This window comes from Chiloscyllium plagiosum, chromosome 16 (assembly GCF_004010195.1).
Source record: "Chiloscyllium plagiosum isolate BGI_BamShark_2017 chromosome 16, ASM401019v2, whole genome shotgun sequence".
Classification (NCBI taxonomy): domain Eukaryota; kingdom Metazoa; phylum Chordata; class Chondrichthyes; order Orectolobiformes; family Hemiscylliidae; genus Chiloscyllium; species Chiloscyllium plagiosum.
The window spans coordinates 65525858-65548272 of NC_057725.1; the positions used below are offsets into that span (position 1 = coordinate 65525858).

Genomic DNA, 22415 nt, shown 5'->3' on the forward strand with positions numbered 1-22415 from the left:
AGGTGGGCGGGAGTCCTGATTGTGAAAGTAAGCTTGGAGGCGGAGGCGACGGAAGAATTGTTCGATGTCACGGCGTGTATATCTCCTTCCCCACTGACCTATTGTACTCTATGCCACTTTCTCCCCACCCCCCCCCTCCTCTAGCTTATCTCTCCACGCTTCAGGCTCTCTGCCTTTATTCCTGATGAAGGGCTTTTGCCCGAAACGTCGATTTTGCCTGTCCTCGGATGCTGCCTGAATTGCTGTGCTCTTCCAGCACCACTGATCCAGAATCTGGTTTCCAGCATCTGCAGTCATTGTTTTTACCTCTATAGTAATCAGTACTGAGGCATGATTCAGGTTTCAGGTGACTGAAGCAGTTAACAGATCTTTTAACTAGACTGCTGAACTTTGGTGGGTTGCGATGGGAGGAGAGACTTATCAATTCAATTATCCTTTTATGTCCTGTGTCACATTAATCTGTAAATGCATCGATAGAGGGTGAAGTAAATGTGAATTATAATGCATCAAATACACTGCATCACAAAATGCATTAGATTTCACCAGTTTTATCAGTAACCAATCCTGCTGTTGGAGAAATTGGCCCAATAAAGCAGAGATCACAAAACACAGATCAAAGTAAAATTAACAAACTACGATATTGTGGAAGAGAAATTGACCCATCTGAAACAGCACAGCCAGTCTGTCCAGGTAGTGGAAACTCTCTTTCTGAGCTGAAATTCCAGCCAGTATTTTATAAGAATACTGTACAATGATGCTAATTAATAATAGTGAAAATACAATGGCCTTGATAGTCAAGTAATCAAGTTACGATGGTGATAATTGCAAAGCAGTTTTCAGAAGAATGTCCTGAATGGCAGCATCAATCAGTTCTTAATGGGATCAGGAGATTCCAGCTCTCTTTAAGGGTAGGTGAGAATGTCCGTTATCTTGGCAGTAAAGTGTTTCCATTGTTGCTCTCCTGTGAGCGAGATATTCTGGTGCCTCTCCGTCTGACCTGAGCTTTGCATACTTTGGTGTCACTGGTGTACAAGACTGCCCTGAAGGCTTTGGGACAGCTATATTTATCAGGTCCAGGAAGCTTTTTGTCAGTTTGTCTTGGGAAGTGCATTCCATGGTCTGCAAGTGACTGTAGTCATGTCTGGTTTCCCTCGTCAGCCTGTTTGGTCAATGCTGAGGCATTCTGGGTGTTTCTTGTATGGTTTGGACAAGTTTGATTTTCTGTATTCTGTGTGGCAGATCTTTTCCCACACCCGCAATCAGTAATGAGTCACATAAAATCTTTTAAATTCGATCTTCGTCATGAAGGGTTTCAAGACTTTCAAAGCTCCTCTCAATCAAGGCATTTATCCAATTTTCTTCCAATAGCTACTCAGCTTGAAAGCTATCTTGCTTCTGTTGGGACTCAAACTAAGTCCGCCCAAGTGACTGCTCATGTCCCAGTTGCTCAGTCACTTCTGAAACAGTTTCTCTGGGTTTACAAGACTGCCCAGCATCTAATCACTGGCAGTATCCCAGCATTGAAGTTGAAAGGAGTAGGTAACCACTGGCGCACAGACTTTTCTTTATCCCTACTGCCACCAGACAACCACTTAAAAGTTTCATTGAGCCAACAACTACCCCCTCATGGAATTTCTTTTCTGCCCAAGCTTCCAAATGTGCTAAATAGGTATTTCTAAAGCTTCTTAGGAACATAGGAAGTCAGAAGATGTTATTTTGCCTTTGAGTACCATTCAACTAGAACATCGTTGATTTTCTATTGCAATGACATTTTCTTGGACTAACCCACATCCTTTCACTGAGCTGACACTACTGAGCCCCAGTTCAATAACAATGTGGAGTTGTTAGTGGCTTCCAGGTTTTTCTTAGGCCCCATGTGCACAAGATTAAAGACAGCACTGCAGCTGATGGGGTCAAACCCTTTTCTTATGTTCTTTGGCGAACCTTGTTAAATGGACTCATTTGCTTGCACTCCAAACCCATATCGTCTCGTCAGTGTTTTTGCACCAAAATATCTGTCACCAGTATAGTCTTTTTGCAACATCCCCCAGATTCTGTAGTTGGCATTTTGCTATCTCCAAGCTTGAGAGTTTTGTCTGCTGCCCTTCTTGCATCATCCTGAATGGTACAAATTGTATACCTCAGCCTCTGTCTTTCAGAAAAGTTTGAATAATTTTAAAAGAGGTAGATTCCTTCATAATTAATCCATTAGGGAATAAAAAGAAACTTTACCCTAGACAAAATGCCTGTACAATGGTTTTACAGTTTCTCTACCAATTCTTTACACATGATCTTATAATAAACCTTTTATAATTTGTTTATGCAATGTGGACATGCCAGCTAATCTAGCATTTATTGCCCTTTTTTACATGACCTTGAGAAGCTGTGGGTTGTCATCTTGAAGCATTGCAGTCTTTGGGGTTTGGACATCTGAAATTTTTATCAGAAAGAAGTTCCAGGATTTTGAGCTGGTAACAGTGAAAGAAAGATGATATAGTTCCAAGTCAGGATGGCGGCTGTCTTGCAGGCAGTGATGTTCTTATGCATTTGTTGCCCTTGTCATTTGAAACAGCAAAGATTACAGTTTTGGGACGTGCTGTCAAAGGAACCTTGGTGAGGGGAGTGTTGAAGTTGGTAGATAGGATGCCAGTCAAACAGGTTTCTTTATCCTAGATGGTGTCTGGCTAATTGATTGTCGCTTGAGTTGGAACCATGCAGGCAAATGGAAAGCATTCTATCACATTCCTGTCTCATGACTCATATTTCTAGGTGACAATGAGATAGGAGGTGTGTTTCTCACTGGTAAATTTCTAGCCCTTGATCTGCTCACGTGTATACAGACCAACTCAATTATCCGAACGAGACAGGCAAGGAGTATTTTGTTCAGATGATTGATTGTTTGGATTATAGATAATGTTTTTACAGGATCTTGAGATCTTGTTTGGATAATTTGAAATTTGGATAATTGACATTCAGATAACCAAGGTTGTTCTGTATAACTGGTTGGTTAGATTTCTAGTTGATGGTGACCCTGAGGATATTGCTAGTGGAGGATTCATAGAACAGTACAGGATAATATAAGCTCTTCCGCCCATGATGCTGTGCCATACATTTATCTTAATCTAAGATCAACCTAACCTACACAACCCTCATTTTACTGCCATCCATGTGCTTGCCCAGCAGTCGCTTAAATGTCCCTATTGTCTCTGACTCTGCTACCACTGCTGGCAGTACATTCCACGCACCCACCACTTTCTGTAAAGAACCTATCTCTGACATATCCCCTATACCTTCCACCAATCACCTTAAACTTATGACCACTCATGACAGCCATTTCTGCCCTGGGGAAAATGTGTTAATGGTCGTTGAATGTCAGAGGTTAGATTCTATCATTGGAAATGGTCATTGCCTGACATTCATTGGCATAAATCTTAATTGCTAATTAACAACCCAAGTCTAAAGATTGTCCAGGCTTTGCTGCACATGGACTGCTGCAGTATGTGAAGTGTTGTGAATGCTGCTGATTATTGTGAGATCATTTGTGAACATTCCCACTCTGATTTTATGATGTGGGAAAGTTATTGATGAAGTGCCTGAAAATATTTGGTCCAATGATACTACCCTGAAGAACTCTTGTTATTTTCACAAATATAAAATGAAACCATTCTCCACAACTCTTCAATTACATGAATGGTAAAAGGTTGCAGCATGCTGCTGTGCAGAGGGACCTGAGTGTCCTTGTGCATGAATCACAGAAGGTTGGCCTGCAGGTACAACAAGTAATTAGGAACGCAAATGGAATTTTGTCCTTCATTGAGAAAAAGCAGAGAGGTTATGTTGCAGCTGTACAGGGTGCTGGTGAGGTTAAACCTAGAGTACTGTGTGCACTGTGTGCAGTTTTGGTCTCCTTACTTGAGAAAGGATGTATTGACACTGGAGGGGGTGCAGAGGAGGTTTACCAGGTTGATTCTGGAGTTGAGGTGGTTGGCTTGTGAGGAGAGACTGCGTGAACTGGGATTATAATCATTGGAATTTAGAAAAATGAGGGGGGATCTTTTTGAAACCTATAAAATTATGAAGGGAATAGATAAGCTAGATGTAGAGAGGATATTTCCACTGGCAGGTGAAACTAGGAGAAGAGGGCATGGCCTCAAGATTAGAGGGAGCTGATTAAGGACTGAATTGAGAAGGAACTTCTTCACCAGAGGGTTGTGAATCTATGGAATTCCCTGCCCAGGGAAGTAGTTCAGTAAACATTTTTAAGGCTAAAGATAGACTTTTTTTAACAATAAAGGAATTAAGGAATACAGTAAGAGCACAGATAAGGGGATTTGAGTCTACTAAAAGCTCAGCCATGACTTTATTGAATGGCAAAGGAGGCTTGAAGGGCCAGATAGCTGACTCCTGCACTCTTGTGTTCTTTTTGTTATGTTCTTAAAGAAATATTAAATATGAAACACCTTTGTAACGGTGTTTATAATGTGAGAAATAAAAACAGTATTTGCTGGAAAAGCTCAACAGCTCTGGCAGCATCTGTAAAGCGAAATCAGAGTTAATGTTGAGGGTTGGTGACCCTTCTCAAACCTTTCCTTAAACCTTTCTGGTTTTATTTATAATGTGAGAAGAGCGTAACCTCTACAAAAGTAGACAAGCAGGAGGCTGAAGAACATAGCACACCAGGCAGCATGAGAAGGTGGAGAAGTCAACGTTTTGGGTATAACCCTTCTTCAACACAGGGGATGGGTGTTAGGGGACCTGCAGATAAAGTGGTGGGGTGGGGGTGGGTTTTGGATGGGATGAGGGCGGGATGGTGAAATAGGCATAGGTGTACACAAGTAGAGGGTATGACCTGATTGGTCAATGGGAGAAATTAATCTGGTGGTAGCTGGAAGGAGGGATCGATCAGAGGAATGCAAGCGAGGGGGAAGGACTGGAAAGGGAGTTGGGGGATGGGAAGGAATGTTATTTGAAATTGGAGAACTCAATGTTAAGTCCTCTGGGCTAAAGACTGCGCAGTGGGAAGGTGAGGTGTGTTTCCTCCAATTTGCAGTCTGATTGGCTGTGGCAGTGGAGGAGTCCAAGGATGGTCATGTCGTAAAGGGAGTGGGAAGGGTAATTAAAATGGGCGGTGACTGGAACGTCAGGTCGGCCCTGTGGGCCTGGCTGAGATGCTCGGCAAAAGGCGCCCCTGAGTTTGCATTTGGTCTCACCAACGTAGAGAAGACCACGTTGGGAGCACCGAATACAGTGAACTAGGTTGGTGGAGAGGTAGGTGATCCTCTGACTCACCTGGAAGGACTGTTTCGGGCCCTGGATGGAGGTGAGGAGGGGTGATGTGCTGGCAGGTTTTGCATCTTTTATGGTGGCAGGGGAAGGTACCTGGGGGTTTGGGAGGTTTAGTGCGGAGAGTGGCACGAAGCAAGGATTGGTGAAGGGAACAGTCTTTGCAGAAGGCAGAGAGGGGTGAGGAGGGGAAGATATTCTTGGTGGTGCCTAATTGGAGTTTGCAGAAGTGTTTTAAGAATGATATGCTGGATGCTAAGACTGGTGGGGTGGTAGGTGAGGTCAAGGAAGACCCTGTCTTTATTGCGTTTGGAGGGGGCTGGGTTCAGAACGGTGGAGCAGGGAATGAAGGAGGTGTGTGGATGACAGAGGGAGAAAAGCACGTTGGTCAAAACAGGTGGACATCTGGGATGCTTGGGAATGGAATGTCTCCTTGTCTGACCAGATGTGGCGGAGGCAGAGGAATTGGGAAAACAGGATTGAGTTCATGCAGGATACTGGGTGGGAGGAGGTGTAGTCCAGGTAGTTTTGGAAGTCTGTGGGTTTATAGTAAACATTCTGGAGGCAATCACCAGAGATGGAAATGGGGAAGTCAAGAAAGGGCAGGGAGGTGTCCAAGGTGGACAAGGTGAATTTAACGATAGGGTGGAACTTGTGTTCCAGTTCATCCTGGGTACAGGATGCTGCACCGATGTAATCATCGATGTAATGGTAGAAAAGTTGAGGCGCAGTGTCTGTGTAGGTAATGAAGAGGGACTGTTCAATATATACAAGGCCCCAAACAGTCCTTCCAGGTGAGACAGAGGTTCACCTGCCTCTCCTCCAACCTCATTTATTATATCCGGTGCTCTCGATGTGGTCTTCTCTACATCGGTGAGATCAAATGTAAACTCGAGCATGTTTTGCCAAGCATCTCAGCTGGGCCTGCAGGGGCCGATCTGACCTCCCTGTCACCGCCCATTTTAATCCCCTTCCCACTCCCTTTCCAACATGACCATCCTTGGCCTCCTCCATTACCACAGTGAATCAGATTGCATATTGGAGAAATTACACCTCATCTTCTGCCTGGGCAGTGTACAGCCCGGAGGACTTAACACCGAGTTCTCCATTCCAGCCCCCCCTCGCCCCCCTTTCTATTCCTCTGATCAACCCCTCCTTCCAGCTACTAACCAGATTCATTCCTCCTGCCGACCATGCCTACCTCACCACCCACTACTCCAACTACCCCTTATTTGCAGCTTCCCTTGCACTCACCCCCAGCCCTAAAGAAGGGTTACACGAGTAAAGTTACTTCTCCGCCTCCTGATGCTACCTGGCTCGCTGTGCTGTCCCAGCCTCCTGCTTGTCTATGTTGGATTCCAGCATCTGCCATTTTTTTGTTTCTAACCAAAACAAAAGCAAATATGTATAACAAATAAGCTTAGCAAGTTTTACACATAATAGAAATATCATAAGTAAGGCCTGATTTTCTTTGCAACGTTTAAACTATGGATAGAGCTTTACCAATTATGTTGTCTTTCTCGTATTTTCTTAGCAAACTGAATGTTAAAGGAGGATGCATTGAAACTTTTTTAAGAAGCAGCGACTAAGTTATTTCTGTTTTATTGCAGTAGTTTTATAGCCTTTCAGTAGAACTGAAAAACAGTATTCCAGTGGCCTCCTCCTTCACATGTGGTTTCATAAAGGTCCTGCTGTGTGATGCAAATTACTTTTGCATATTTTTTTTCCAACTTCAGTTCATAAGAACATAGGAGCTTTCTTAATCTTTGCCTCTGTTGAGAGAAGTATGCCTTCATGTGGGCCTTCAGCTTACAAAAATCATTGTACCTTTGTTTAGAAATGATCAAGGGATAGACCAAATACTTACAGGCCAATCAGTCTGAGTTTAGCAGTTTACATTGAAAAGTGTGGGGCTGGAATACAATCCTGATGATGCTGAAACGTCAACTCTCCTGCTCCTCGGATGTTGCCTGACCTGCTGTGCTTTTCCAGTGTCACACTTTTTGACTCTGATCTCCAGCATCTGCAGTCTTCAGTTTCTATTAGCAGTTTGCAAATTATTAGAATCCATTTAGGTTAGCAGGATCACTGTCACTTAGAAAGACATAGAGTAATCAAGGACTGCCAGCCAGTGTGGTTGTTTAGGAAAGATAGTGATTTGATGAAATCTTTGAGCAGCCACAAGGAGAATTGTATATTTATGGGGGTGGATACCGTGCTCTGCAGTTGTAATGGAGAGACCCGAAGGCTCGTTAGCTATCAGGTTCCATAGTATATTTCTGACTGACTGTGTGGAGTTTGCACGTTCTCCCCATGTCTGCGTGGGTTTCCTCCGGGTGCTCCGGTTTCCTCCCACCATCCAAAGATGTGCAGGGTCAGGTGAATTGGCCATACTAAATTGCCTGTAGTGTTAGGTAAGGGGTAAATGTAGGGGTATGGGTGGGTTTCGCTTCGGCGGGTCGGTGTGGACTTGTTGGGCCGAAGGGCCTGTTTCCACACTGTAATGTAATCTAATCTAATCTAATCTAAAGTCTGGTCTGGAGAGGAACCTGCTGTGAAAGGTGTGGGATCCAGTTGTCGTCATCTATGATGGTGCCAACAACCTTCATAGTACCAAATAGGAGGTTCTGATGAAAGATTTTGAATTGTTGAGGTAATTTAAAATGCAAAATCTACAAGGTATTAACCTTTCGATTACTAGCTGAATCCTTGGCAAAAGGTAAATAAAGTCAAGAGGTTAAAAGCTCAAAGATTGGTGTGGGTTGAATGGGTTTCAATTCATGGGACACTGCCACCTGTACTGCAGTAGAAGGGAAAAGTTCTGGTGGGATGCTCTTTACTTCAATTGACTGGTGCTGGGACCAGTGTTCCTGACAAAATGAATAAGTAAAGTTGCAGGGAGCGTGTTAAACTAATTAGAGTAGGGAAATGTGGGTATACAAAGGAAAAGAATATAGCAACTTTATAGGCAACAATTTGGATGATGATACGAAGTGTGGGACAGGAAATAATAGAATATACAAATAAAGAAAAACAGGGATGGTGGGAGGAATTGATAAAAAGACAAAATTAATGACTCATTATTTAATGCACATTGTATTCAGAGCAAAGTTAATGAATTAACAGCACAATTAGATATAAGTGACTATGACAAAGGTTTTCAGTCTGTCAATAACTCACCTGATCTGCACATCTTTGGACTGTGTGAGGAAACCAGTGTACCTGGAGGAAACCCACGCAGATAGGGGGAGAATGTGCAAATTCCACACAGACAGGGGCCTGAGGTGGAAATTGAACCTGGTCCCTGGTGTTGTGAGGCAGCAGTGCTAACCACTGAGCCACCTTGTTGTCCTCAAGCTACCATGCCACCCTCGTGTTATCTGAGGGGATTCTGAAGGAATAGGATTTACGTGCATTTGGAAAGGCAAGAATCGATTAGGGATAGTCAACATGGTTTTGTGCATGGGAAATTGTCTTGTTAATTTGAGTTTTTGAAGAGGTGACAAAGAGGCAGAGCGGTAAAGATTGTCTATGTGGATTTCAAGGTTTTCGACAAGGTTCCACATATTTAGAATACTTGGAGTCCAGGGGAAGTTAGCCAATTGAATACAAAATTGGCTTGAAGATATGAGTTTGAGGATTGTTTTCGGACTGGAGATCTGTGATCAGCGGTGTGCTGCAATGATTGTTGCTGGGTCCATTGCGTTTTGTTATTTATATAAATAATTTGGATGTAAATATAGGAAGTATGGTTAGTAAATTTGCAGATGATACCAAAAGTGGTGGTGCAGTGACCGTGAAGATGGTTATCTCATTGTCCTCTGAGACCTTGATCATTTGTGCCAGTGGGCGAAGGGGTGGCTGATGGTGATGGGTTTAATTTAGATAAATGTGAGGTGTTGCATTTTGGTAAGGCAAACCAGGCAGAATTTACACAATTAATGGTAAGGTCCATTAGAGTGTTGGCAAGTAGAGACCTTGCAGTACAGGTGCATAGTTCTTTGAAAGTGGAGTCACTGGTAGAAAGGTGGTGGAGAACCCATTTGTTCGCATGACGTCATTGGTCAATGCATTAAATACAGGAATTGAGGAGTCATGTTGCAGCTGTACAGGATATTGGTGAGGTCACTTCTGGAATGCAGCATTCAATTCTGATCTTCCTATAGGAAAGATGTTAAGCTTGAAATGGTGCAGAAGTGATTTACAAGGATGTTGTTAGGATTGAAAGTTTTGCGTTATAGGAAGAGGCTGATTTATCTGGGGCTTTTTTCCCGTGCAGCATCGGAGGCTGAGGAGTGAATTATAGAGGGACGTGGATAGGGTGAATAACGAAGGTCTTTTTTCCCCAGGCCAGTGAAGTCCAACACTTAGAGTGGTTACGTTTAACGTGAGAGGGGCAAGACTTAAAAGGGACCGAAGGGTCAATTTCTTCACACACTAGGTGGTGCATGCATGGAATGAGCTGCCAAAGGAAGTGGAAGAGGTGAGAAAAGTTACAGTATTTAAAAGGCATCTGTAAGAATACACAAAAAGGACAGGTTTAGAAGGATGTGGACTAAATGCTGGCAAATGTGACTCGATCAGTTTAGGATACCTGGTCATCGCAGACGAGTTGGACCAAAGGGTTTGTTTCTGTGCTGTATAACTCTATGACTGATAACTCGTGTGTGAGCACGTTTAGTCAAAAGCTATTAGACCTCCAAGAAGGATGAAGCTGTTCTTTTTCCTGAAATAAAAATGTCCGAAACCTGAATAAGACCATTTTATGTTCCCTAATGAATTCCTCTAAGCCCTATATCAGAGATTCTATAATAGATAGATTCTAGATAGGTTGCCCTGTGTCTCCTGGAGGAGGAAGATGGAGTAGAAGGTCCTGATAAGTGACTTTGGGTGGTTCGGTGGCTCAGTGATTAGCACTCCTGCCTCACAGTGCCAGGGACCTGGGTTCAGTTCCTCCCTTGGGCAAAGTTACGTGTGGAGTTTGTACTTTCTCCCTGGGTCTGCATGAGTTTCCACCAGGTGCTCTGGTTTCCTCCCACAGTCCAAAGATTTGCAGGTTAGGCGGATTGGATGCTAAATTGCCCATAGTGTTCAGGGATGTAGAGGCGAGGTGGGTTAGCCATGGGAAGGGTAGAGTGATCGTCTGTGTAGAATGCTCTTCGCAGGGTTGGTGAGGACCAGTTGAGCTGAATGGCCCGTTTCCTCATTGTTGGGATTCTATGATTCTAGAAAGTCAAAAGGTCTTTGTGAACAAGACTGCCTTCTTAGTTTTTATGTCTACCCTTAACACTTATGTCTTTGTTTCATCTTGTGTGTATGTGTAGGGGGTGTTTTATAAGGGAAGTTGTTAGTGTTTTAACTAGTTGTGTTATATAATGATGGGTCTTAAACGCTTACCTGTAATGCTACCTGATTTATTTCTAATAGTAATCCCTGTTCATTCAGAAACCTGATCTGCGGCAGCTAAAAGGCAGTTAAATCTGGGAATTTCCTTACTTGCATAAAACCTTTAACTTTTGAAATTACTCAGAATAGTGGGTCTCACCTCAGTGAGACACATAGGATAATAAAAAACAACTTTTAAATCTGTCTTTTCTCGCTTCTGATTTCCCTTCAGCAGCAATTCCAAATTAACCTGGAAGCTTTCTTGTTGCTTCTGTATTTAATATGTTGTCAATCAATAAGACTGAATTAAAGCTTCCCCAATGAGTGCTGACCTCCTAGGTTCTCAATTGATTATTCCAAGATTATGGTCCACTGAATTTATAAGGACCTCATCATTTAATTGCTGGCACGGCACTGAGCAAACAGCCTAGCAAACTGAGAAACATACTCACGAATGTTTCTTTGTCTAACTCTCATTTTATGATGCGGGCAATCACTTCAGTTTCACTGAGCTGCTAATAACACCACACAGGTTGCCTTCCATGCCATGGCTTCCACCTACAATGAGCAGACATCACTTCAGCTGATATCGCTCCCAGATGTCTGAGTTTCACATCTCCATAATAGAGCTATGGACTGCTTTCATGGTTTTTTGCAACCTGAATCCCAGTCACCCCTTGTTTTTCTGCTTGGATCAAAATCAAAGTCACTTGATTATCCTTTTTAATACCATCTATCCAGATCTAGTGATCCCGTACAAATTATTGCATGTTTCTAGCAAGTGTAAATAAGACATTTTAGAAGTTTGACTGACTGTCTTAAATTGTCTGTCAGTGTATCTGTTAGCACACTTTGGCTAGCATTTGCTGAACAGTCCTATCAGAGCATCATAGCTAACAGATTTTTTTTAGGCTTTGCAAGCTTGATCTAGTCTGCAGTTTGCTTATTACGAACAATTGCTTGATTCGATTAGGTAATCTTTGCAATGTACATCATACATATCCGGCGCTAAACAGCATTAAAATTCACATACAATATTGCTCAAATATACAATAGGCAGAATGTCTTTCTGGACCGATGACAGCATCATAGTAATGGAAAAAAATTTACCTGTTTCACCACGGCATAGAAGCTGCATGAAATGGCTTGTCGCTCATATATTTGAGGTAATTTGCCTTCAAAAAACATATTCTTTTTGTATCTTTCAATTTTTTAAATTACCCCAAGAGCTTGGGAACCTTTGGTTTCCTGTTAATTCCTCCATGGCATTGTTTTGGCCAATCAGATTCAACTTGCCACCTAACTAGCACCTTGTTTTTCTGTAGTATAATTTATTGAGATCATTTGAAATTTTGAATTCTTGTGTTTTCCCTGATGGATGCAAGACAAATAGCTTTTCCACAACTTCTGAACACATGTAGAACAAACAAACCCAAGAAATTCTTTCTTTGAGACATCAGGAGAGTCCAATAACTGAAACGACCCCGTGTCCCTTTGGCAGAAAGACCAAAGATGGTATTTTTTTCCCTGCTGCGTCTTAGCTGCAGATGCACCAAGCTTTAGTGCATCCTTCAGGACATAGTCCTGGATCTTGGAATGTGCCAGTCTGTAACATTCGGTTGACGTCAGTTCCTTGCTCTGGAAGACCAACAAGTTTTGGGCAGACCAAAAAGCATCTTTCACCGAGTTGATGGTCATCCAGGTGCAGTCAGTGCATCCAAGGGAACTGGCCGTACAGCAGAGTACTACATCATGGAGCTGTTTAGGATAAAAAAACACTGCATCTCTCTCCAAACTTCCTTTGCATAGGCACATCCCAGAAGGAGGTGGGTGACGGTCTCTACCCTACCACTGCGCTGCTGTGAGGGCAGCGTGAGGTGGCACAGAGATTCCAGGCATATATGAAGGATCTCGCAGGTAGTGCCCTTTTCAATTTCAGCCAAGTGATGTCTTAGTACTTGTTGGAATGTTCTGGTGATGAGGCATTCTGCCAAATGCCATAACAATCTACTCTGGGAACAACCTGACAGGATCCACCCTCTCCTTTTCCCACAGGGTCTTGTGAACACTATGTGCTGACCAACTCCTGATGGACTTGAGATCAAAGATATTTTTCTTTGCTGATTTCTCCACGCAGAAATACAGACGATACAGAACAGTCCAGCCACTTGGAGCATTCAGTGGCACTGAAGTCAGACCCATCCTTCGCAACACTGGGGACAGGTAGAACCTCAGTACTGAATGACACTTAAGTACCACTTAAGTGGGCGGCACGGTGGCCCAGTGGTTAGCACTGCTGCCTCACAGCGCCAGAGACCCGGGTTCAATTCCCGCCTCAGGCGACTGACTGTGTGGAGTTTGCATGTTCTCCCCGTGTCTGCGTGGGTTTCCTCCGGGTGCTCCGGTTTCCTCCCACAGTCCAAAGATGTGCAGGGTCAGGTGAATTGGCCATACTAAATTGCCCGTAGCGTTAGGTAAGGGGTAAATGTAGGGGTATGGGTGGGTTTCGCTTCGGCGGGTCGGTGTGGACTTGTTGGGCCGAAGGGCCTGTTTCCACACTGTAATCTAATCTAATCTAATCTAATCTACCAACAGTCAATGCACAGATTGATGCAGCCACACACAGGTGGCCATCAGGTTGAGGGCAGCGTAATGTATGTTCTTCCTTCCCCTCCCCCTTACCCAGGGCTTTGTACATAGTATCCTGGTGAACATAGTCATCTTAGATCTCCAGTGGATGATGGCTGGGGTGACTGTAACAACGCAAGCTCTGGGAATGGGCCAGACCTGTGCCACGTATACCAAAAGGGAGATGAACAGGTTTTTACCCACAACAGAGGGGGAACGGTATTCCCAAAAGCCCCAGTTTCTGCCTCAACTTGGTGAAATGCTAAGATTTTGCGTATGCCCTGGCCCTTCTGAAACATATTCTGGGCACAGTCAGGTAATCTGTCCAGACTCTGAAAGGGATAAAGGATTGGTTAGCCCCAGGTCTCACAGAGCATGGCCTTGCTCTTGCCTTGATTTGCCTTGGCTCCCGAGGCCAGTTTGAATGGTCGCAGATGCTTATGATTCTGCCCACTGACAGCTGACCTGACCTGTTGGGTAATGATATTATCCAGGATTTTATAATCTGCATTCAGCAGTGAAATTGGTCACCAATTTCTAATTTCCTCCCCCTCCCCTCTGCTTGAAGATGAGGGTGATGGCACCTTTCTTCATAGATTTGCACATGTTACAAACCAGATGCATACTGTTATACACCTTCAAGTCCTGGCCAATCAAGTCCCACAGAGCTGAATACAACCCTGTACGTTCCAGGAACTTTAGTTTTTGCTAAGGACTTGAGGGCCTTTGTTAGCTAACCAGAGATAACACCTGCTCCAGGCGCCCCCATATGCTGTCATCGAAGACCACCATGATAGTGCAGCCTGCCTGCCTGCCCTCTATCTGTGGGTTTCATCCCATAGAGTCTGACATAAAAGGATTTGCTATTCCTCAGGATGTCAGACTGAGACAGTGTTGCTTACCCCACCTTTCTTCAGGCTGCTGTGCATGGAGCTCTCCTTGTGCACCTTCTGGAAGAAGAAAAATGAGCACATTTCAACTTGCTCCATGGGCCCTAAGCTGAAAGATTATCTTGGAGGTCTCCAAGGCAAAGAGCGAGGCTTGCTGGCTCTTCACCTCCTGGAGATCCGACATAACATCAACCCCTATTATCTGCAGCAGGATTTAGTTCCACGTGCATTTTTAGAATTTGGACAGTCTTCCCCCCTTCTCCATCTCGCCTTCTGAACACCTTTGAGGATAAAGAACCTCTTGATGAAACCCTTGACTGTTTTGTACTAGACTGCTAGACACTCGAAGAGTGGCTTCACAGTCCTCTGATCTTTTATTCCCTTTTGAGCTCCATTATGGGTTCTAGGGTTAACTGTTTCACATTCAGTTTCCATGTTCCCTTAACAGCCTGCTGGTTATTCTCTAGGGGACAGTTGCCTAGCAGGAGACAGTGGTCAGAGAAGAAAACTGGCTTGACATCGATGGATCTGACCAAGAACATGTGGAACATGAACAGGAAACCTATCCTGGAGAGGATAAACCCATCTGGCTGCGACCAGTCTGTGTACAGTCTGCAGGGGTACTGACGATATCTTGCAGCTTGGTGACTTCAGCCATTTCTATCAGGAATTTGGAAGTGGTGTCCAGTTTGTTGTCAGATCTGGATTGTCCATCTTGCAGTTGAAGTCTGACCAGAATGACTGGCCTGGATGTTGCCAGTAGCAGTAGGAGTTGCTCCAAGATGGCTAGCTATTCACCTTACCAGTGGGGTGTACATGTTAATTAGTCTAGGGAGTATTTTCGTACATATCATCTACTGCAAAGAGTGCCCGCCCACCACCGTCTTAGCTTTGCAGGTGGTGAAGATGCCATCTCGCAGCAGACTACCCAGGCTGGAGGAATGACAATCATTTCTTCCTGATTAAATCGAGACCGGTGGGCCTACAAGCTCAGCCATTTCCTATAGTTGCAGAGGATTGGTATCCCACACTCCTGCAGAACAGGTGGTCCACTTTGAGGTTAAGCCAAAGTGAAAACACAATAGAGTCATAGAGATGTACAGCATGGAAGCAGAGCCTTCGGTCCAAACCGTCCATACCGACCAGATATCCCAACCCAATCTAGTCCCACCTGCCAGCACCCGACCCATATTCCTCCAAACCCTTCCTATTCATATACCCATCCAAATGCCTCATAAATGTTGCAATTGTACCAGCCTCCACCACATCCTCTGGCAGTTCATTCCATACACGTACCACCCTCTGCGTGAAAAAGTTGCTCCGTAGGTCTTTCCCCTCTCACCCTAAACCTATGCCCTCTAGTTCTGGACTCCCCGACCCCAGGGAAAAGGCTTTGCCTATTTACCCACATTACGAAATAGATTTAGTGCAATGCACATTAATAATAGCAATTTTAAAACCCATTGAGATTTTGTAGAATTACCTATAGACCCAATGTCTGTTTATCTGCAGTCTTGTTACTAAGGTGTATCTGCATCCCTTTTGGATGGGTGAACTGCTGACCCTCACGTGGCTGAAGTAACTGTCCTGTTCCTCCCTGGGGCCCTTCCTCTGGTGTCATTGGGGTGAGGACAAAGCCAGGAAGGTCCAGTTCATACTCCAACAGAGAGGCTGTCATCCTCTGCTCCTTATTCAGAGCATTGCTGCTCCCTGTTGCCCAGAGCTGTGCTGTGGTGGGTACCCCTTCATTCCTGACAGCTAGAGGTTGAGTTTCACTGGGCCCCTCACAAAATCTTGTGTTTCTATGTTGAGTGGTGCACCTTTTCTTTTCTGGGTGGTTCTCACTTGTATCCCCTGCCCCCTTTGTTTCCTTCTCCTTCATTGACTCTGTTTAGGTGAAGATTGGCTACCTTTTTCTCCTCTCTGGCCTGTCCTTCCCTCTAGTTGCCCTTTGTTTCAGTTTTTTTGCTGAAAGGTGACACCTCACTGTCCTTTAGAGATTAATGGCTTATATTGTCAATACCAGTCATCTGAGAATATGTGGTTGTCTGTCCATTCCCACCCCTCTAACCCCCAGTGAACCCCTCCTCAGGTGCAGTGACTGAGCCAACTTCTAGAATCCTCCCAGTGGCTTCTCGCCTGTATTTTAACTAGGTTTGGCAGCTGTCACTAAAAGCTGTATTGAAGCTGGTCTTAAACTTGCCACTTAGCTAATCAAGGTTTAGTTTACATGTGAGTACAGAGGAACCTCGATTATCCAAATATCGGATTATCTGGCAGGACCGTAAGGTCCCGATGCTTGGCTAACCTATGTTATCCAGCATTCGATTATCCGGAATTCAATTAACCGAACGAAATACTCCCCGCCTGTGTCCTTCGGATAATCAAGGTTCCTCTGTATAACTAGGTTCCAAGTAACCCAATCCAGTTACAGTTAAGTTTTTTTTTATCCTAGAAGTGACTGAGGAGTAAAGTTATCAGCATATGTATCGCTACATTTGTAGGTCTTTAAATTTGAAGGAAGTTGATTATTTATCACATTGGTTATTCTTTTTCACAGATAAAGCTCAACGAGCAGTAATAACTGCTTCTATGGCAGAGCTTGAGACTTTGACATGTGTCAAATTTAAATACAGAACAAGGGAAATGACCTATCTTGAGTTTATTGATGGGATAGGGTAAGTGGAAAAAGTTAATTATTGTGAATTTAGTTTTACCTGTAACTTTGGTAAATTAACATCTGATGTAATAGTAGTTTCTATTTTGATCTGTAAAATTTGTCACCTCATCTGTTTAGCAACTTCTATTAGACGTTTTGCAGCTGAATATTCTTGCTGTTATACCATTTCTTGTCTGTAACAAACTTGTTGATTGGCTCAAAATAAAAATGCAGTAAGACAGAAATTAAGAAGGAAGGAACATACCAGTTGAAAGTAAAGATGTTTAGAAAATTGAGAAATCATAAAGATGTTTTATAAACATTGTTCAGTAAGGACAATTTTTCATTAAAAGAAGGGGAAAGGTATTGCAATTCAATCTCTGAAAATTTAGTGGAAGAAATTAAATGTCACCCTTTCCTAATAATTAAATTTATGATGTCCACAAGAAGGCTTCCATAAAGATGTAAGAGATTAGAAGTATGCACTAGACTGCCGTAGAACCTGCTTAACCATTCCGTATGATCAAAGTTGACCTTTTGTCTCAATTTCATTTTCTCGTTCGTCCCCCATATCCCTCGATTCCCTGAGAAATCAAAAACTATCTATCGCAACCTTGAATGTACTCATAAGATGTAACATCTACAATTCTGTGAAATGATAAACTCAAAAGATTTCAAGCATCTGAATGAAGAGTGTTCTCCTCAGCTCAGTCCTGAATAATCAATCTCATATCCTGAAGTTGTGCCCACATATTTTAGATTCACCAACTAGGATGAATCAGTCTCTTAGAATCTTGTGTGTTTAATCAAGATTGTCTCCTCTCTTTCTAATACGTAGCCTGTCCTTCTCAACCTTTCATCATAAGACAATACTCTCATCCCAAAATCCAACCTTAGCTATATACATCCAAGACAAAATTAGCATTCATGACTCACGGACACACACAATGTTCTCAGTACTTCACTTTCTCGCCCTTATTCTTTGCAACAAGGGCCAAAATACATTCTTCTTCTTTACAGTGGCAGACCTTATCACTAAATTAATGTTACAATCTTGCTAGAAATCAGTAACTATGTTTTTTGAAATAGACAAGAGTGCAAGATCCATTGACTTGCTAACAAAATAAAGTCGCAACATTCACAAAGTAATAATAAACTTTGTCGTACAACATTAGAACAGTAATATAATTTAAAATAATTGTGTAACTTATTTTGAACATCCAGAATTCACACGGTAAATTTGAGTGATAAACTATAATCAAACACTCCACAGCATAAAGTAAATCAAAATACGATCAAGAAAAATGACAGTCGCTCCCTCAGTGAACATTAATGCCACAGAGGGTCATCAAATTTCATTTAACTTTAAAGAAGATTACAGTTTTCACTTTTTCTGATCTGGCCTTGAATGCCTGCTCAAGAAATATTTTGTCATGTACTACCTTAACAACTTCCTGAAGAAGGGCTCATGCCCGAAACGTCGATTCTCCTGCTCCTTGGATGCTGCCTGACCTGCTGCGCTTTTCCAGCAACACATTTTCAGCTCTGAACTCCAGCATCTGCAGTCCTCACTTTTTCCTACCTTAACAACTACTCTCATTCTGGTACTCGTCCTCCTTCCTGGGTCAATATTCCCCTGGATAGTCCAACTGTTCTCTAATACTCATCCATAAGCATGTCTACAGTGACTGCTGGACTTGCTGAGTCAGTACCAAGCCTGGGTTTTTCCCTGAACTCCAATCTTGTTCAGTTCTTCAAGGATGTATTGCCTGTGAGTTTTTCACTCCACTCACTCAGCTGCACTGAAGTATTAATGTTCCCTCGCGTTATCCATGCCCCTTTCAGCTTTTCCCAACATAGCGCCGCTGACTTCCCATTTTCTTAGCTCCCTATGACAACTTCCATAGCCTGACTCCAGCGCTCAACTGTTTACTATTTTCCAGAATCTCTCTCTCAGATCTAAAAGCATAGAGCCATCTAACAGCTGATGACTTCTCATCAAGTTTCTGTACAGAATTTGTGTGATATGGCTAACTTCCTAGCAGTATATACTCCTAACCTGGAGCATAAGGGCTGAATTTTCTCAAAATATAGCTGTAAAGGTTGGGACGATGCCTGGAGAATTGGACCTCCTGAGTTCCAGTGGGTTTCCTCATACAAATTTGCACTGAGCACCTCATCAGCCATGCACCATGGCACTGCACTCATACTTTCTTACGCTCACTAGCAATGGAAGTGATTGCCGTAGTCGGGATCTTCCAGGTTTCTTGCCACTAATGCTATATTTAATGCCTAGGCAGGCACCAGTTCAAAGGTTGCAAGCCAAAAATTACCCTTCACAGTTTCTGTACATGTCGTTCTGGTATAATGCATTTTTGTTTGCATGAATTGGCTATAATGTGATTGATGAATTGTGGACATTGTTTGGATAATGTGAACTTTCTGCTGAATGGGTATAGCAATTTTCTGTTAGTGATCTTATGCAGTGCGATTTTCTAAAGCAGTTTTCTATAGCACGATTTTCTATATTGTGAGGTTGCAGAGGAACACAGTGTCACTTTACAGCAGAACAACCTGTATAGGAAGAATTGCCCAGAAATGGCTAACAGAGGCAAGTTGATACCTCTGTTGTTGACCGGGACCATGTGGACAGAATGTTTGAGAGGAGGATCTTTCTTCATTGCTCAGACCTTTGAGTATAGGAGTTGGGACATTGCGTTGAGTTTGTACAGAATGTTGATGAGGCCTCTTCTCGAGTACTCTGTACAATTCTGGTTGCCCTGCTGTCGGAAGAACATCATTAAATTGAAGAAGGTTCAGAAAAGATTTACCAGGATGTTGTCAGGAATGGAAGGTTTAAGTTAGGCTGGAAAGCCTGAGACATTGGGGTGTGACTTTATAGAGGTTCATAAAATTAGGAGATAAGGTGCATAGTATGGGGGCTTTTTTTTCCACATATTCGGGGGAGTTCAAATCTTGGGGCATATTTTTAAGATGGGGGGAGAGATATTTTAAGAAAGGCATGGGAAACTTTTTTTTACACGGTGTTTTGCATGTGGAATGAACTGCCAGAGGAAGTGGTGGATGCAGGTACAGTTACAACACTTAAAAGACATTTGGATAAGTACATGATTAGGAAAGGTTTGGAGGTAAGTGGTTTGGGAACATGGTCGGCATGGACTGTTTGGATGAATGGGTTTGTTTCTATGCTGTATGACTCTGTGACTGACAATAGAGGTCATGGTACCAGACCATACCTGATCTGAAGTTGACACCTGGATCAGTGCTTTGTCCACAGTCCGGAGGAAAACCCAACAGTACAGAAAGAATGTTAATGATATTCTGTACTCTACAAGGGTAAGTGCCAACATTTGTCTGCTGTGCCACACTCACTTTAACTCTGCTACTGCATGAACCAAAGCTCACTGCCACGTTTCACCATTGCATGTAGCATTTTCCCCCAACCCATTGCCCCAAACTACTAATCTTTCCATGTTTTCATCTCTCTCAATTCCTCCCCTTTTCTCCTTGCAGAAGAAAATGGTCCACAATAGGGCTGAAGAGTACAAGATCGATGATGCGACACCTGCCATCCATCTCTGTACCCGGTTGGAGGAGAGAATCCTTGAGCTGTGGGGAGAGGATATGAAGCTAGAGGGGCTAGCCATTCTTATAGTGAAATGATTTCCTCCCCTTTCTGAAGGATTGCTATGCTTTCAGCAGAACTCGTGTACGAAGGAGTGGTCGACATCCCTCTGATTAAAATTGAAACACCAAGCGTGAAGCACCTCGCCGCCTTAACAGATTTGGGGCTCAAGTCTGGAATCTGGATAAATTTGGATGGATTTAGACAGATCTGGACAGATCCGGTCTGGGATCTGGATGGATTTGGGGTACAAAATTGAACAAATTTGGGGTACAAAAGGTCCCAGCAAATTTAAACAGACTTGGAAATGAGTGTCCTGGATCTTTAAATAAAACTTTGGTGAACAGTGGAAAATCTGTTTAATTTCGGTTGTTTGTTAGTAAGATCAAAAGTGGGGGAAATGGTTGTTAATGTTGCTAAAGAGGTTCTGGGATTTGAAGATACTTCCCAAATTTGCTAAGAATGTTTAGAAAGACAGAAAAAGGAGATTAGAATTGGGTTTATTTAGGGATAATAGGAAAGCTGAAATTGTAATGGAGTTAACCGATAGGTATATTAGAGAAACAGTCAAGTGTGGTGGAGTTAGAAAGAATTAGATTGTAAATGAGACAACTGGAATTAGAGAATGAAAGGAAAGTGAGAGTTTGAATTACAGTTAAAAGCAGAAGATAAAGAAGGAAAGAAGAAGCATGGCAGAAGATAAAGGAAAGAATGTTCGAGTTGGAAAAGATGAAGTTGGAACTTGAAGCAAAAAGACTACACATGACATAAGTAAAAGTACAGGAGGGCAATGATGAGCAAAACCATCGTAGCCAACAGCCTGGTAGGGATATATACAAATATGTTAAAACATTATTAAGATTCAATGAAAAAGATGCAGAAGCCTTTTTCATTTATTTTGAGAAACTGGCTAAGCAGATGAATTGGCCAGAGACTCTGTCAGTAATGTTAATTCAGACCAAGTTGGTAGGCAGGGCTAGTGAGGTGTTTGCAGCGCTGTCAGATGAGGTGTCAAGAGATTACGCAGATGTTAAGCAGGCTATTTTGAATACCTACAAATTGGTACCAGAAGTATCTTGACGATGGTTCAGAAACCTAAAGGAGGAACCAGGTCAGACTTATGTTGAGATGGAATGAATTTAACATAGCAACTTCAATAGATTGGGGAGAGCCAACTGCTATCTGAAGAGAAAGTAAACGCTCCATCTAAGAAATAAGTCTCTCTCAAGAAAACTCAATGCTTTCTTTTTAAAAGAGCGCCATTTATTCATAAAAAGGTACCATGGCACTTCTAGCTAAACGTCTTAACAGAGGAATTCACAGAGAAAACATTCCTCACAGCAGGATCAGCGGAAGAGAGACATTTGTGTCTTGGGATCAGCGGAAGAAAGGCTGAAAAAATGGGAGAATGCAAAGCATTCTGGAAAACATTGTGTGAACTTTGAGAGACTAATTAATTGTTTCTTATTACAGAGGAACCTCGATTATCCGAAAATCAGATTATCCAAAGGAGATCTCTAGGTCCCAATAGAAACATTACATCAAAGATGTGTTACCAACAGTGATCGTGTCTTTTGTTTACAATGATTAAACAGGCACCGTCTCAAAATGACTGACCTCCCGCCCTCTCTATCTCTCTCCCCATACTTTCCCTGGAGTTCTACAGAGGGGCATTCCTTAACCACCCCCCCCCGCCTTCTGCAATAATCTCTCCAACATTGTCCTGTTCAGGGCAAACGTGGAACCTGTCAAAACATGCAGTAAAAAGATGTAAAGGTATCTGTGCGTGTGTGTGTTATTTAGAGACTTACCCCCCACCCCCAAAGGCAGCTGCAGCAGCAGCAGTCTTGTTGGTGTACAGTCCAGCTGCCCCGAAGAGGGGACGGGGGCAAGTGGGGCAAAGTTGGTTGGGGGAGGGGGTGGG

The 22415-nt window shown here is 43.0% G+C and overlaps 1 protein-coding gene across 1 annotated transcript in view; it reads left to right on the forward strand.

Moving 5' to 3' along the window:
- Positions 1 to 22415, forward strand: part of LOC122558116 (astacin-like metalloendopeptidase) — a 200940-nt gene that overhangs the window by 85119 nt on the left and 93406 nt on the right. Inside the window, exon 6 of the mRNA XM_043706434.1 lies at positions 16747 to 16864. Coding sequence (XP_043562369.1) covers positions 16747 to 16864 — 118 coding nt within the window. The remainder of the gene's footprint in view (positions 1 to 16746; positions 16865 to 22415) is intronic.